The following is a 15,872-nucleotide window of genomic DNA, read 5'->3' as shown; positions in this document are numbered from 1 at the left end:
ACCTACACATTGATGTCCAATTCATTTGGATGACTGGATGTGGTGCAACTATGGCTTTGTAAAACAAAAGATTGTATTGTGTTTGACATGCATTGGATTGATATATTTAATATTTTTTGATCAACTAATCCTCAAAAAATCATTTATCAAAAAAAAAAAAGCACTCAAATCAAATGTTAATTACAAGTAATTTTTTAATGTTGTTTTATGTTAAAGTCAAGTAATATATATTATTTTTTAGGAAGAACGTGTAATTAAAAAAAAAAACAATAAATTAGATGGACGTTGTTAAACATTTTAGATAAGTGAAGAATTATCAATGATATATATGTTTCTTTTTTTCTGAAAATGTTCATATATATACCAAGAAAGGTCTATGATGATATTTTTTTTGTGAAGTATAGGTCAGTGAAAAACTGATTTGAGATGAGCTGTAAGTCCATTTCATAGCAATAATTTTTTTTTAAGGATTTAATATATTAGAGACCATAACTCTCTACCAAGTCTTTTTTAAAGTTTTAATATGTGATTCAGTTCAAGCTGAGACCTTAAACCACAAAGCCAAAATATTGAAATAATCTTTTAAATCATCACAAAACCTCACTACCAATAAACCAGATAATAACTACTGGTTTAGCTCAGCTGAACCCAATTTCTCATCAAGAAAACAAAATATTCTGTTTTTTTTTTTTTTTTTTTTTTTTTTTTTTTTTTTTTTTACAATTAGTGAAATATAAGGTCAGGAAGAAGGGATTCATTCTAACTCTAAAATTTTTTATTTGCTCATGAAGAAGAGCAGCATCCACCACTCTGCTGAACGGGCTGTCCACGAATATTAACAGTTGGAGGCCTTGACTTACTCATGGACGGTTGACTTGCCATCCTGCATTTATATAAATGAAAAAGTCACAAATAAACAACCGGTTAAAAAGTTACACTTTAGTCCCTGTGAATACTTGACTTTTACGGATATAGTCCAGTTACAAAATAATATTAGTTGCCTACCTATTTTTGATTGAAGCAGCCATGGCCATGAAAGCTTGTTCCACATTTGTGGCCTCTTTTGCACTTGCTTCCATAAAAGGGATTCCAATTTCATCAGCATATGCCTACACATTTCAGATATATAAACATCAAACAAACACCTAAAATTATTTTTAATTAAATAGATGACATGGAATGAATAAATCGGTTTATTTATACTTATACCTTGGCTGCTTCAGTTGACACAACTTTATTTTGAACGAGATCACATTTGTTTCCAACAAGAAGTTTGTTCACATTCTCACTTGCATAACGGTCAATTTCACTTAACCATTGTTTCACATTTTTAAAGCTTTCTTGGTCTGTTACATCATAAACCACCTATACACAGACATAAAAAAATATTATAAAATTAAGAAAAGGGGATTGTAAAAAATAAACAAGGAGCACTCACTATAATGCCATGGGCCCCACGGTAGTAGCTGCTTGTAATTGTCCGAAAACGTTCTTGTCCTGCTGTGTCCCACTATGCATAAAATAAAAACAAACAAAAAGGTTTACAATTTTAATCACACAAAAAAAAAAAAAAAAAAAAAAAATTGCACGTCAAATGTTATAGACTTACAATTTGAAGTTTAATTGTCTTGCCATCTTGTTCCACGGTACGGATTTTCTACAAAATGTGAAAAAACATAATAAATTCAAGCCGGTAAGACACACTTTCTTACATAGGACAGGACATGATATGACATGACATGACAGAACAGGTTGTACTGTGTTAAGTGTATAATGGATCGGGATTGATGTCAATAGGACAAAAAATTGTAATTTTTTAATTTTTGTTTTACCAAAAAAGACAGGTCTATGCAAAAGACATGAATGTCCTCCTCATGGTGATTATCGATAATAGTCCTAGAAAGCTTGTGTACTCCTGTCCCATGTAACCACTATGAACCAAAGTTTAGAAATTTTACTTACAAAATCAACTCCAATGGTGCTTATGTAACTATCCAAGTAGGAATCATCCTATGATCGATCATGAGGGGAAAAGAGAAAACAAAGGAAATTCGTTAAATATGTAATAAAAATGGCTACAAATACCAAAGTTAAAATGCGTTGAGAAAATTTGTTTTATTATTCATAAAGTATATTTTGTCTAAGATCTAACAACGGACTTACAGCAAACCTCAGAAGTAGACATGATTTTCCTACTCCAGAATCTCCAATAAGCAAAAGCTTGAACAGGTAATCACTGCAAAACATGACATTGCCCTAAAGTAATAATACAGATCATGCCATAGCTCTAGATTTATCATGTTCTGATGATGTGGCAGTGACATGGCAACATCTTTGAAACAATTTAATTAAACAATAACGAATTTCAGTTATGCTCAATTCTTGTGAAAATTTGTAACATTATATTAATCAATGAGACCAAGATTAAATTTTTTTATTCTTTTTTACCCAAGTTTCTGTTTCAACCACTTGAAACAACAATGTTTTTAGTATTCCTTGACAAAATGACAAAATTATGTTGATAAGATGCTTCATAAATATTACTTCTCATTATCTCATACACCACCAATTTGGCATTCTATTCGTTCAACCACGACCTAATCCAATTACATTAAACATGAAAACAACCATAAAAATCACATAAACAATAAGCACCCGCATCAAATTTGATGAATCAAGCTCCAATGGAAAATCGAAAATTTACAGAATTGATTACACTTGATGATCAGTGGTTGTATCATTTAAAGAACACCAATCGCACGTGAAAGGTAGAGGCGTTGATTCGAGAATTCACAGATCATATTTGATGCTAAAGAAAAGAACTTACTACTCAGTCGTCATGGCGGGGTTGTTGATCGCAGGAAAGAATGAGCGTGGAGCAGCGAATCTTGTGGATCGTTGCCGGAGGAGAACTGAAGCTCCGATGAGAGAGCGAGAGAAAATGGACGGAACACGCAAAATGCAAGGGACGTGAATGAATCATGAAAAGGGTAATTTATACATTTTTGTTTTTCTGTTTTGTTGTAGTATTCCAAATTTTGTTCATGTTATATTATTATTGCACCCATAATGCCATAATGGTTAGGAATGAACTTTTGGTTTGTTGTAGCTAATATTATTTAATAAAAACTATTATCATAAACTTTTTTAATGTATAAATAATTAAATATTCATATTAAAAAGGATTAAGTAGTCATAAATATTTATAAAAAAAAAAAAAATACTAAACTGCACAAATGGTCCCTATGGTTTGCTAAAAATTGTCACTTTGGTCCAAAAATCTTTGGACTAAAAATAAGATTTAGAACCGGAAAACCGGATCGGACCGGAGCCAGAACCATTAGAACCGAAATATATAGAACCGGTTCTGGTTTTGGGTTTAAAAATTGGCTTTATTCGGGTTCCGGATAATCCGGGTTTGGGTTCATCGGGTCCGAGTAAACCGGGTCTAAAAACCGGAACCGGTGTTAGGAACCGGAACCACTTTTAGGGTCGGAACAGGTTTTATGCAACGTTTAAAAATGCATATCTCATCCGTTTCAACTTCGATTGACATGCGGTTTTTTCTAACGTGTAGTTTAGAGTTTATACATGATTTTAGACTATAAATTTGTCATTTTTAGTATTATATTCATTGACTTACAGTCCGCCAAAGTCGAGATATCAAAGCTATAAGTTTTTAGTTTTTCAGTTTTTTTGTATTCGATGAAAGTTTTAAAACATGCATATCTAATTCGTTTGAAGTCGGATTAACATGTGATTTTTTCCAAATTATAGTTTACAGTTTGTACATGAGTTTAGACTATAATTTTGTCATTTTTGGTTTAATATTCAATAATTTATAGTCCTCCGAAGTTGGGATATCAAAACTGAAAATTTTCAACTTTTCAGCTATTTGTTTTTGTACTTTGTATTTTGTGAAAATGTTAACACATGCATATCTCATTCATTTAATGTCAGATTGACATGTGGTTTTTTCCAGAGTGTCTTTTAGAGTTTGTACATGATTTTAGACTATAATTTTGTTAATTTTGGTTTCATATTAAATGAGTTACAGTCCCTCAAAGTCGGAATATCAATATGAAAATTTTCAAAGTTCAACCCACTAAGTAGCAAGTAATTAACAACAAATTCCAGTTTTTTCGGTTCTAAACCCATTTTATCCAGTTCCAACCTACCCACTTTGATGTTTCCGGGTTTTCCGGTTCTAGATCCACTTTACCCGGTACCGTACCCAGAACCGGCTCCTATATACCGGTCCGATTTCTGGTTCTATAAAATTTCATTAGCCGGTTCCAGGTTTTCCGGGTCCGGGTTTGGACCCATTTTCATCCCTAGTTTGGACTAGCACCAGAGGTCCAAAGTTTTCATTTTGTTGCTTGTTTGGTCCAATCTGTTTTGATTTTTCTTCAAAATGGCGGATTTGCCCATGCTACCATTTTTTCTTATTTGTTTTTCTGATTTTCAGATTTAAAAAAAATAAAAAATAAAATAAAATAAATCTCTCTCTCCCCACTATTTCTCCTTCTTTTTTCATTTGTTCTTCATGGTTCTCAAGAACCCCTCATCGTCGACTCCACCACCGTCCACCTTCAGCCACCCCAACATCACCTTTCTCCGTCTCCATTCCCACCACCGTGACCACTATCAAACCACCATTCCACCTTATACTACCACCAGACACAAACCAAAAAAACCACCCTCATTTCTCCATCACAACCTATTCTACCCACCATTAGCCACCACCGACCCTACATTCTCCATCAGATCATTACAACACCTTTGAAACATCATCGACTGTCATCAACACATAATGGCCGCCAAACCACCAGCAACACCAAATATGCCAAAATTAAGAAAAAGAAATTAACCAGCAGATTTGTTCGTCACTTGATCTGTTAATCACCTCTTTCTCTTTTTTCTCGTCAGATCTAGAAAGACGAAGGTAAGGGCGTCTATTAACAAATACCAACGCTAGGGTTTGTTGATGAAGATGACGGAGCTAGGGCTTTCGGTGGATGATAGTGACGCTAAAACAAGAATAACCGATTAGGTTTTCTGAAAACCCTAACTCGTCGCCGCCCTTCGTCTTCTTTAGAACATCATCACCAAATCGCTAGGGTTTACTGATAAAGAAAGTGGAGAAAGATGGAGATAGACAAGGCTCGCCGGAAGAACGATAGTTTATAGATCTGGAGCTTCGTTGAGTTTTTTAGATCGTCGGAAAAATGAAGCTTTACAAATATGGACAATAGCGACAAGATCAGAGTAAGGATTTATAGATGGACGGCAACAGAGATATGGTGATCCATGGTAGGTGGTGGGAATCGATTATGGTTTGTTGTAGGTAATGACGACTTTCATATCTGTTGGAGGTTGGTGGTGGCGGAGACGGTAGGGGCTGAAGGTGGAGCTGAAGGCGGTGGTGGCTGACGGCGACGACGGTGGTGGATCCAACGATAAGGGGCTCTTGAGAACCATGAAGAACAAACAAAGAAGGAAGGAGAAATAGTTGGGAGTGAGAGAGAGAGAGAGAGAGAGAGAGATTTATTTTTATTTTTTTATCTTTTTAAATCTGAAAATCAGAAAAACATTTAAGAAAAAAGAGAAAATCATATTAACAGGGGCAAATCCGTCTTTTTGAAAAAAAGTCAGAACAGAATGAACCAAACAAGCAACAAAATGAAAACTTTGGACCTCTGATGCTAGTTCAAATCCTTTTGAACCAAAGTGACAATTTTTAGCAAACCACAGAGACCATTTGTGCAGTTTAGTCATAAAAAAACATGGTTATAAGGGGTAGATTGAGAATATTATTTTATAAAATAGATAAAGTAGTAATAAAATATTTATTAAAAACGTGGTTATATAAGGTATTCTTACCTTCGATGACATTCCGGAAGCTTAACTCTAACTAGTAAAGTTAAGAAAGATGGATCATTATCTCTAAAGCATTTTAACAAATAGCAATATAGATGAAACATCCAACACATTCGAGAAACAAAAACAAAATCTGTATTAACCTACATACACATACATCTCGTATATAATAGATGCGCACATATAGTTACTTTATTCCCGAGTTCAACTTTAACGAGGGGAATGAAAGGAAATGAATGGAAGTGGGGAGAAAGTAAAATATATTAGTGTCACGAGTTTCATTAACACCTTGCTTCCGAGTTGTAGCAAAGAAAAGAAGAGAAAAGAAAAGAAAGTAAGGAGAGAAAAGAAGAGAAAATAAAATAAAAGAAATTTGTCTTTTGTGCTCCTGGGTTTGAAAGAAATAGAAGGAAAGTTTAACATTTTGTTTTTTCTTTCCAAAACCTTCCAAATTGGAAGAAAGTCAGGAGGGAAAGTGATCCTTCCATTTCCTTCCTTCCGATTTAGAATGATCATTTTTCCTCGTAACTTTCCTTCCGATTTAGAAGGATTTAGAGAGAATAAACAAAATGTTTAATTTTCTTCTGACTTCTCTCCAACTCGGGAACACAATATATAAATTTATTTTTCTTTTCTTTCATTACTTTCTTTTCTTTTCTTTGCTAAAACTCCACTAATCTCACCAAAAAACCTTTTCTTTTTGTAATTAAACGTCAAGATACTTTTTCACTGTACCTCATGTTTTCATCAAATGTTGCTCCTTTTTCGGACTAGTTTAATCACAATCAATATGTAATATATAAACAAATTTCAATAATTATCTTTGCATCGATTTGATTGCATTATGCCTTTGTTTTCTGATTCGTCTTTCAATTATGGATGGTAATAACTATTAGGGATCAATTTATATGGAAGGGTGGAATGCATTTTGACTTTTAAGATAGCTATATCATATATGCAATGCAGGGTTTAACATTATAACATCATCCATTAAAAGTTGCAATGGGTGAAGGTTCGAGATGGCAACAGGGTCGGGAAACACCATGGTCCTCAATTACTATCCCTATAACTGAATCCTTACTCAAATCCCCATCCACATTCCCCGTCCCCACCCCCAGCGGGAAATCAGAGAATTTTTTGTTTAATATAAAAAAATTTATGTAAGGAAAAACTTTAAATTTAAATTTTACCAATGCAAAAACCCAAAAATAAGAAAGGTTTGACTTTGGGTGAATAATTGACCAAAATGGCAATTTGGTCATTTGGAGGAATTCCATGAATTGAGAGGATGTACTTCATGAAATGAATCAAGATAAGTCAAAGTCGGTTTTATAAGATGAGATAAGTGTGTTCAAGAGAAGAAATGTAAAAGATGGTGCTTAAGATGAGAATTTTATGCATTTTGTCCCAAGTTTATGACTTAATAGATTAAGACTCATAAGTAGCCAGTCCTTAATTACTTAAAGGAGTTGTATAACCCATCCCCGCCTTCACGTAAATATAAAGATCATTGAAACCGGGTATAAAACGAAGAAGCTATGGGTATTTGAAGATTAGAAGAAAATTGTCTCAAAACTTGAATGTAATCAGCTAAGGACCTGTTGAAGTGCAGGCCCCGCGACACGGCAAGGGTCGTGCCACAATGCGATTTGTATAGAGTTAAAAAGGGATGAAAGTCTCACCATAAGTATAGGACAATGTACTATGTAACGCGACGTGATTATATGGGTTACCGCTTTCATGAAATCACAACTACAAATTTAATTATATCTATATAATATTCATTAACACAAAAATCTAAACCTTCAATTATAGTATTTCTATCTTTTTCAAAACTAATTAAATACTTTTTATTGTAAGTTTATTTCAAATTGAATGGTATTTGACTCGAGTTTCCATTTTAGTAAACAAATGCTTAAGTGATAAATAAAATTCCCTATCGACTATTTAATTAATATTTATAATTTATCCACAATGAACATCAAATTTAAATAGAACAACTATTTATTAAATATTTATAATTCTGCATCTTTTTAGTCATATATTATAATTAAGTTTAGTGGTACATTAATATCTAATTTTAGATTTATTTAGTGATTTTGGTTCGTAATCATTTAAAATTACTTTTATATCTTTATAATTTACTAGTTTATAACCTGTGGGAACCATAGTTACAAAATTAATTAAACTTTTATAGTGAAAATTCAAAATTATTAATCAAATATTTTAAATAAATTATTAATTAAAAGATATTTTTTTAATTATATAAAATTATAATTGTTAATTTAAATAAATATATAAATTATATCATCTTATAATTTGTATTAATTTTATTGTAATGTTATTAATTTAATATAATTAGAGTAAAAAATTTAAAATTGAGAATTAATATGTTAATAAATGACATGCATTAATTAGGAAAACTAATAGGGTGACACATGTCAAAAGTAAAATAGAATATGTATTTATTAAAAGGCCTAATAAGATGACACATGTCAAAAGGAGATTAAAGCTATTCTTTTATTAGAATAGGAAGATTTTTGAGTAAATTACACGAATGGTCCCTATGATTTAGGGTAATTTACGTGTTTGGTCCCTAACTTATTTTTTTAACTCGGAAGGTCCTTATTTTTTGTTTTTGTTACAAGTTTGGTCTCTGTCTTACCTAAAAAAACTATTTTACCCTTGATTTTTTAATTTATTTAAATAAACACACCCCCAACCCTACCCCCTCACCTTACCTTACCTACCTCACCATTTTTTTTCCTATTTAAATAATAGTCTTTTTAGGTAAGACAATGACCAAACGCATAACAAAAACAAATAGTAGGGACCAAGCGCGTAACAAAAACAAATAGTAGAACTTTCCGAGTTAAAAAAAATAAGTTAGAAACCAAGCGCGCAAATTACCCCAAACTATAGGGACCATTCGTGTAATTTACTTTTTATTTTTTTTCTATTTTTTTAATTGTTATCTTATACTATATTATAAAACATATAAGTAATATCTTGAATTTTAAGAGTTATAAGTTACAAAACTTTTTGTACAAATCAATTATACATAGATAAATCATTAATACTTGTCAAAAGTTTGAAAACTTGAATTAAAAAAGATTATTAAGAAATTCAATTTAGAGCAAAATGATAAATTTAAAATATGAAGTTTATATATATATATATATATATATATATATATATATATATATATATATATATATATATATATATATATATATATATATATATATATAGGAATGAGTTCTATGGAAAACAAATAACTAGGGCAACATCTACCGGAACCAATAATCAAATGACACGTGTCCATTTCTTTCTTCACAAGTAATGTATTGTGGAAGTGATGTGTTGTCATGTTTTCATTAGTTCAAATATGTATTGCCCTAATCATTCATTTTCCATATAACTCATCCCTATATATATATATATCAATTTATATTTCTTAAACTAAACACCCATATTAATTACTTCACGTACATCAAATATATAAACATACATCATAAATATAATGTATAAACGAAAATATTTTATTTAATACTGGTAATTTTGTATTAGTGTCATCACTCGTCACCTATCCAAACCATTGGTCAAGACCGCTACCCACTAGAGTTCATCCGAATCGAGATACAGATTTGGATCAAAAGGGAAACGAAACTAGGGTTTTGTGACTATGGTTTTCTCCGTCTCTCTTTCTCCCCCTTATGCCATTATGACTGCCAGATCGTTCATAAACGAAACTAGGGTTTTCCAACACCAACACTAAGGTTTTCTATCGGATCTGTTGGTACGATAGTCACCAACAAGGGTACGGATGGTCGGAGTTTTGAACAGAGGATGAAGGGTAACAGTGTCAGACTTAGTGTTGGTAGAGGGAGTGATGAACGCCGCCGATGGTCCGAAGACTGTGGCGGTATGTTGACGATGGTGGTCCGACATGTGATAGGGTGGACTGTTGAGAGAGAGAGAGAGAGAGAATGTTTGTAAATGAGTGGGTTAAAGATGTGACTTCAAAAAAAATTATATTTAAAAGCATATTTGTCATTTTAAGCTAGAAATAGACCAAAAACACAAAAATAATGTCAATCATAAGGACCTACTACACAAACACAAGATATTGAAAATTGTACCATTGATCCACCACCAATTTATTTGGATCAAATTCATATCATTTTGACAACCATACGGACCATTTTTGCAATTTTGTCTTAAATTTTAAATAGAACAAACATTTTTGTCTTGTTTATCAATTTTATCTCATATTAAGTGTCTAGAAATGCATAATAAACCACATGATCAAATGACAGCCAAACATAATGACTACTTGTATTCTTTTCATAGAATCTTGAACAATCAATACGATTCCTCTTTCTATAAATTACAACAAGCACAACCAAAACTCCCTTTTAAATCTAATTAAAACCCTCTTAACTCAAGCAACTTTCGAGAGCTACATTTGAGTTCGTGTTGTTGCAAAAAAAAAGACCGATGAAAACATCTTCATATAAATTATTAAAAAATAGAATAATAATTTTAGTCTTTTAACAATTATATATACCTAACCTACAAAACCTCAACCGCTTCCTTGTCTCTGTTCTTCTTGGGCCTCCCAGTTTGCTTCGCATCTTTTCCCATCAAAAACTTCATTGCTTTCTCCAAAGTTATGTCATTAGGATTCGTGTTCTGTGCCCATATTCAAACACTTACACAATCAAAACCCTAAATCCTAAATAAAAGAATAATTAAATGTTTCGATTTTTCATGTGAAGATATTAACAAAACATACCTTTGGTACTGGTGCTTGTGTACGTCTATGTTTTACTGACAATCCATGTCTTGCAAGCTTCAGTACCACTGGCAAACCATCATCTGGATGTTTTCCCTAAAATATATACGAATTTAATATTATGAATTCAGGAATTACAATATAAATTTTAGATATAAAAAAAATGTGAATTCAGATAACAAAAACATACCAAAGTAATGGGGTAACGCAGCAACTGAAGAGCATCTTCCAAAGTAATAGAGGTAACATCTGAAATCTGATCATCACATTACAAGAGAAATTATAAGTCATAAATATGACCAAAAAAAAACAAATAAATAAAAATAAAAATATAAAAATATAATATACCTGGGAGACAGAAGCTCGTTTAGGTAAGTGTCCCTTTTTGTCTTCACCAAGCTGAACATAATGACCATATGGACCATCCTTCAATAGAATCTTCATCCATACATAACATAACATAACAAAACACCAAATATAATTAAACAAATATATATATATATATATATGATTATGTCACACATAAAAAATTACATTAACAAAACCAAAAGATATAAACCTTTTCATTAGAGGTAGGATGCACTCCAAGAACCTTGGGCTCCTCTACAGCTCGACTATTTTCTGGGCTAGAATCATCCTCATCATCACCATATAGTGTCTTAGCAATATACCTTTATAAAAAAAATTCAAAAACCGTTTAAATGTTGTTAACTTTTTTAACAAAAGAAAAATAAACAAATTGGCAAACTTACTTGCACTGAGGATGTTGATCACAACCAATGAAATAACCAGCACCAAATCGACTCACTTTAAAAATCAAAGTACCTTCTCTACAACTTGGACACAATCTACTTTGATCAGGAAGAGAAGCAAACAAAAAATCACCAAATGTTTTCTCCAACATCTTCTCCACTTGATGAATATGAACACTACTAGCACGTTCACAATACTTACTAAATCTTGTCCAATAATCTCTAAGCAACCCTTTCCATTCAGTCAAACCCCCTGAAACATTATCTAACTCAGTCTCCATATCAGCTGTAAAACTATAATCAGTCACCTCAGAGAAATGATGAAACAAAAAAGCAGACACCATTCGCCCCCGAAACTCTGGATACAACACTCTGCTTTTCACTGTCATGTAATTTCTATCTTTCAATACTTTAATTGTTGTTGCATATGTAGAAGGTCTCCCAATTCCAAGCTCCTCCATCTTTTTTACCAAACTACCCTCCGAGTAACGTGATGGAGCTTGAGTGTAATGTTGCTTCGGTTCCAACTCTCCGAGACTCATTGAATCCCCTGATTTTAGATTGTTGAGAATCTCAAAATACCCATTTTGCCCTTCGTGTTCGTCTTCATTGTTCCTAATTATCCTGCTCTCAGTATCCTTATACACAGCTTGGAAACCGAGGAAATCCAATTTTGAGGTTGAGGCTCGAAAAATAATCGAGCTGTTTGTGTTTCCTATATCGATTTGTATTTGTTCTGTAATAGAAGGTTCCATTTGACATGAAATTGATCGACACCAAATTAAAGTGTATAATTTTAATGAATCTTCATCAAGAATTGTGGAGAGCATAGAGGGGAGTCTTGTTATGTCTGTGGGCCTGATTGCTTCATGGGCTTCTTGGGCGTTTTTGACTTTTTTGAAAAACTTTCGGGGGGTATTCGGGATGTATTTTTTTCCGTATCTTTCTGTAACAAATGATCTGATGTCATCAACAGCGGTATCCGACATGTGTAATCCATCGGTTCTCATGTACGTAATCAACCCTGCTGAATTCCCATCTGGCAACTTTACCCCCTCGTATAGCTTTTGTGCAAGTTTCATGGTGTATGCGGATGGAAAGTGTAGTTTGCTTGCAGAATCTTGTTGGAGGGTTGATGTTATGTAAGGAGGTGGTGATATTCTTTTGTAGTTTTTTTTACTTTTTCCAATCACTTTAAACTCTGAAGATTTGATCATGTTTTCGATAACATTTGCTTCTGTTTGAGAACCAATCGACATCTGGGTTAGCTTTTTGGAATCATAATGTGTTAAATGTGATGGGGTTTGACCATTTTGACTATTGAAAACACCTTCAATTGACCAATACTCTTCGGGTTTAAACTTATCGATTTCGGTTTCCCGATCGCATATTAGAGCTAAAGCTACGGATTGGACCCGACCTGCGGATTGGCACCCGGGTAATTTTCTCCATAACAATGGAGAAATGTTGAATCCGATTAAGTAATCGAGAGCTCTTCTTGCAAGATACGCGTGGACTAAATTGAAATCTATGTCACGTGGGGCCCGCAAGGCTTCTTTGATGGACGATTCGGTAATTTCATTGAAGACAACTCGGGCAATGTTTATGTCTTCTGGCAACGCGTTTTGTTGTTGTAACATTTCAACAATGTGCCATGCGATTGCTTCACCTTCTCGATCGGGGTCTGATGCAAGAATCAGATTTTGGGTTCTGAAAAAGAAACAAGAAATCAAATTAATTTTTATTTTTGAGGAGTTGTGAGAGGATAAGAATTAGGGTTCATAGTTCATAGTTCATAGTTATACTCTGCTAATGCGACTTTAATGCTCTTGAGATGAGTCCATGCAGCAGAAGGAACCTCCCAAACCATGCTGAAGTCATCTTCTGGTCTTACAGAACCTGATCTTGCAGCTAAGTCTCTTACATGACCATAACTTGGAATGACTTCAAACATATCCCCAAGATACCCCTGAATCACTTTTGCTTTTGTCATAGACTCCACCACCACTACAGATTTACCAGAGGGAGGATATAGGGGTCTTATTGTCCTATTATTCTTCACACTTGTTATTGTTTTTGGCTTTGAAGTTACTTCACTCACATTTGAGATTTCCACTGTGTCATTAGATTTGGCTTGTGTTTTAGGTTTTCTTTTGCGGGTTTTACTTGTTGTAGTTGTCTCTTTGGGTTGTTCATCTTCCAAACTCACTTCAATAGTGGGCTTCCCATTTGGGGTAACCTGAAAATGTTAAACACATTGTTAAAAGGGGTAAATTGGAGAAATAGCAATGTTATCATGTACAAAATTAACTTTTAACTAACCTCTGAAGCAGAAGCCAAGTTGTCATTTTTGGATGACTTTGACTTCTTTGACCGAGAAACTTTTTTAGAACTTGCTTGTGGTTGTGGGGGTGGAGGTGGAGGTGGTTCCTCAGAAGCAACAGCAGACTTCTCTTGACTTTTCTTGACTTTGGGAGTTGGTTTCTTTTTCGCTTTTGTTTTAGGCAACTGGCTTTCATTCTCAACAAGATTCACTTCTATTTTGCCATCTTCAATAGGTGAATCTTTTAAAGCAAGTATATCATCTTTTTTAACAGCTTTGATAGATTTAGTGGATGTTCTTCCTCCAACTTCTAATGGCTTCTTGTGAGTCAATCTCTTAGTTTGTTTCCAATTTTTATTGAATGAAAGGAAGGATGTGCTTTTTCTTCTTCCTTCTCCATCACAAGCATCATTTTTAGGTATTACTGCTCTTGGAATCTGAGAGAAATGTCTATAGGGTGCAAAGATTCCAAAGCCACCATTCATTAAACCATAATTAATTGTACTCATTGGTCGAATAGGGGGAGAACTTCTTGATAGTGGCTGAATGGAGAAGGTAGAGTAAGACTGATTAGTGTGGCTTCTGAAAGAAAAATAGGGCTTTTGAGGTTTCAAGCTTGGAGCTTTAGCATGTCTACCATTAAAGATGCAAGATACTGTCACCCTTTTTAAACCAACTTCCAAAAGTCTCTCACATGTATGACCACTTCCAAATGACGAACAGCCAGAGAAACTATGCAATGCCTTGCTCTGAAGATTGAAATAAGTATGACAAATTAGCTCAAATAAAACGACTATAATCATCTTGCAACCAATCATTGGAGAAAACAGGTTGTAGTGTAAAATTTGTCATTGAAAAGCTACTGTTGAATTGAGTTAATCAAAGGCATAATCCAAGCTAGTTGAGGAAAACAAATCTATAACCATTGGAGTTTTAAATGAAAATGGGACATTCTCTGTTTGCTGTATATTAGGCTTCATACAACAGTGGGGTCTTACAAATAAACAGCTTGAAATAAAATCACCTATGTTTAAAGAAAACACAAAGCTTTTATGTGATTGTACTATCAAACAGTTGTCAATTGGTTTTCTTGTTCTTTCTTGATGGTGTCAAAAAACGTTATCTCCATATGTTTCTTGGGTCCTCAGAATGCATTTGTGAATTGTAATCGTTAAAAAAAAAAATACACGACACTGCAGAAAGCAGGGGAAACTTCACCATGATCGCCTCCACCAATGAAGTGGTAGAGAAATTTCTTAAGCAAAACTGAAAACTCAAAGACGTGGCGGTGGTTGCGGAATTGGCGACGAACAAACTTTTGTGAAGCTGTAGAACGATTGTCGTTAATCCATTCAATGAAATGTCTCGAACACCGAAACTTTGCTCTGTATCCGAACAAAAACCTAACGCAAACACACAGCATTTCTTCAATTACACAACTCAAAATGCGAATTGCAATTGAAAGTAGCTCCAAAGGATGCATCTTTTTTACGAAATATTCTCTTTTATCTTCCTCTCACCTCCCAACAAAAGTCTCTTCTATATGGACAATCCTAACGAAATGATTTTCACAAAGAAAACAAGATAGAAAACAAGGTAAAGCGATATAAAGCGAAACGAGGAACTCACCATTGATGCGGATTGCTGAAGGAGTAATTATTTTAGCTCCACATGATAACGAGTATCGCTATAATCTTACACACGCACACAACTGAGGAGATGTTTGCCTGTTTGGAGGTGAAGTAAAGGAGCAGGCATTGGCGGCATGAAATGGAATGGTGAGGTTTTGATGGGCACAGAGGTTTTAGGGCCCAGCCCAGAAACCTAAACTCAATCTAAGCGGGTTCGTCTATGTTTCGGACCGATGCTCAAGTTTTTTTTTTTTTTTTTTTTCTTTCTCTTTTGAGTTCATTGTGTTTTTTTTTTTTTTTGTTGGATTAGTGTCTAAGTTTTCAACTATATTTGGTAAGTACTTATCCGGTTGTGCATGATATTTTTGGGTTGCCTTCACCAAAGCAACATGATATAATGATTTATAAATAAAGAGGTTATTATGATTTATTAATATATTATATGATTAATATATTAAAGAAGAAATCATATAGTTTAATTAATATTA

The 15,872-nt window shown here is 33.5% G+C and overlaps 2 protein-coding genes across 3 annotated transcripts; both read right to left on the bottom strand.

The window, feature by feature from the left end:
• Positions 1-559: 559 nt before the first annotated feature.
• On the bottom strand, positions 560-3,072 carry LOC145100151 (GTP-binding protein YPTM2-like). The gene is made up of 8 exons (XM_079037530.1): positions 2,828-3,072; positions 2,164-2,236; positions 1,963-2,010; positions 1,610-1,657; positions 1,439-1,510; positions 1,210-1,365; positions 1,006-1,109; positions 560-883 (listed from the first exon to the last, which is right to left on the bottom strand). The coding sequence occupies exons 1-8, from the start codon at positions 2,839-2,841 to the stop codon at positions 784-786; spliced, it is 615 nt and encodes a 204-aa protein (XP_078893656.1). The 5' UTR covers positions 2,842-3,072; the 3' UTR covers positions 560-783.
• A 7,121-nt stretch (positions 3,073-10,193) lies between these two features.
• LOC145101733 (DNA topoisomerase, type IA, core) lies at positions 10,194-15,536 on the bottom strand. Of its 2 annotated transcripts, XM_079039011.1 has the most exons (10): positions 15,383-15,534; positions 14,972-15,156; positions 13,753-14,502; positions 13,236-13,669; positions 11,431-13,140; positions 11,238-11,349; positions 11,027-11,116; positions 10,869-10,934; positions 10,679-10,774; positions 10,194-10,575 (listed from the first exon to the last, which is right to left on the bottom strand). In XM_079039011.1, exons 2-10 carry the CDS (start codon positions 14,972-14,974, stop codon positions 10,456-10,458), a joined length of 3,381 nt encoding a protein of 1,126 aa, XP_078895137.1. In that variant the 5' UTR covers positions 14,975-15,156; positions 15,383-15,534; the 3' UTR covers positions 10,194-10,455. The 2 variants fall into 2 exon arrangements, with proteins under 2 accessions (XP_078895137.1, XP_078895136.1); XM_079039010.1 differs by lacking the exon at positions 14,972-15,156 and having other exon boundaries at positions 15,383-15,536.
• Between the last annotated feature and the right edge of the window lie 336 nt (positions 15,537-15,872).

This window comes from Lactuca serriola, chromosome 4, assembly GCF_051521515.1.
Source record: "Lactuca serriola cultivar US96UC23 chromosome 4, Lser_US96UC23_V15, whole genome shotgun sequence".
In the NCBI taxonomy this organism is placed as follows: domain Eukaryota; kingdom Viridiplantae; phylum Streptophyta; class Magnoliopsida; order Asterales; family Asteraceae; genus Lactuca; species Lactuca serriola.
This window is presented reverse-complemented; position numbering and strand designations above follow the sequence as displayed.

Bases quoted from the DNA above. Each gene is read 5' to 3' on its own strand.
- LOC145100151 (XM_079037530.1), bottom strand. The intron at 2,011-2,163 runs GTAAGTCCGTTG...GATCGATCATAG, and splicing joins GTCTACTTCTGAGGTTTGCT to GATGATTCCTACTTGGATAG. The intron at 1,511-1,609 runs GTAAGTCTATAA...TTTTATGCATAG, and splicing joins AGACAATTAAACTTCAAATT to TGGGACACAGCAGGACAAGA.
- LOC145101733 (XM_079039010.1), bottom strand. The intron at 13,670-13,752 runs GTTAGTTAAAAG...TAACATTTTCAG, and splicing joins ACTTGGCTTCTGCTTCAGAG to GTTACCCCAAATGGGAAGCC. The intron at 10,775-10,868 runs GTATGTTTTTGT...TATATATTTTAG, and splicing joins TGCGTTACCCCATTACTTTG to GGAAAACATCCAGATGATGG.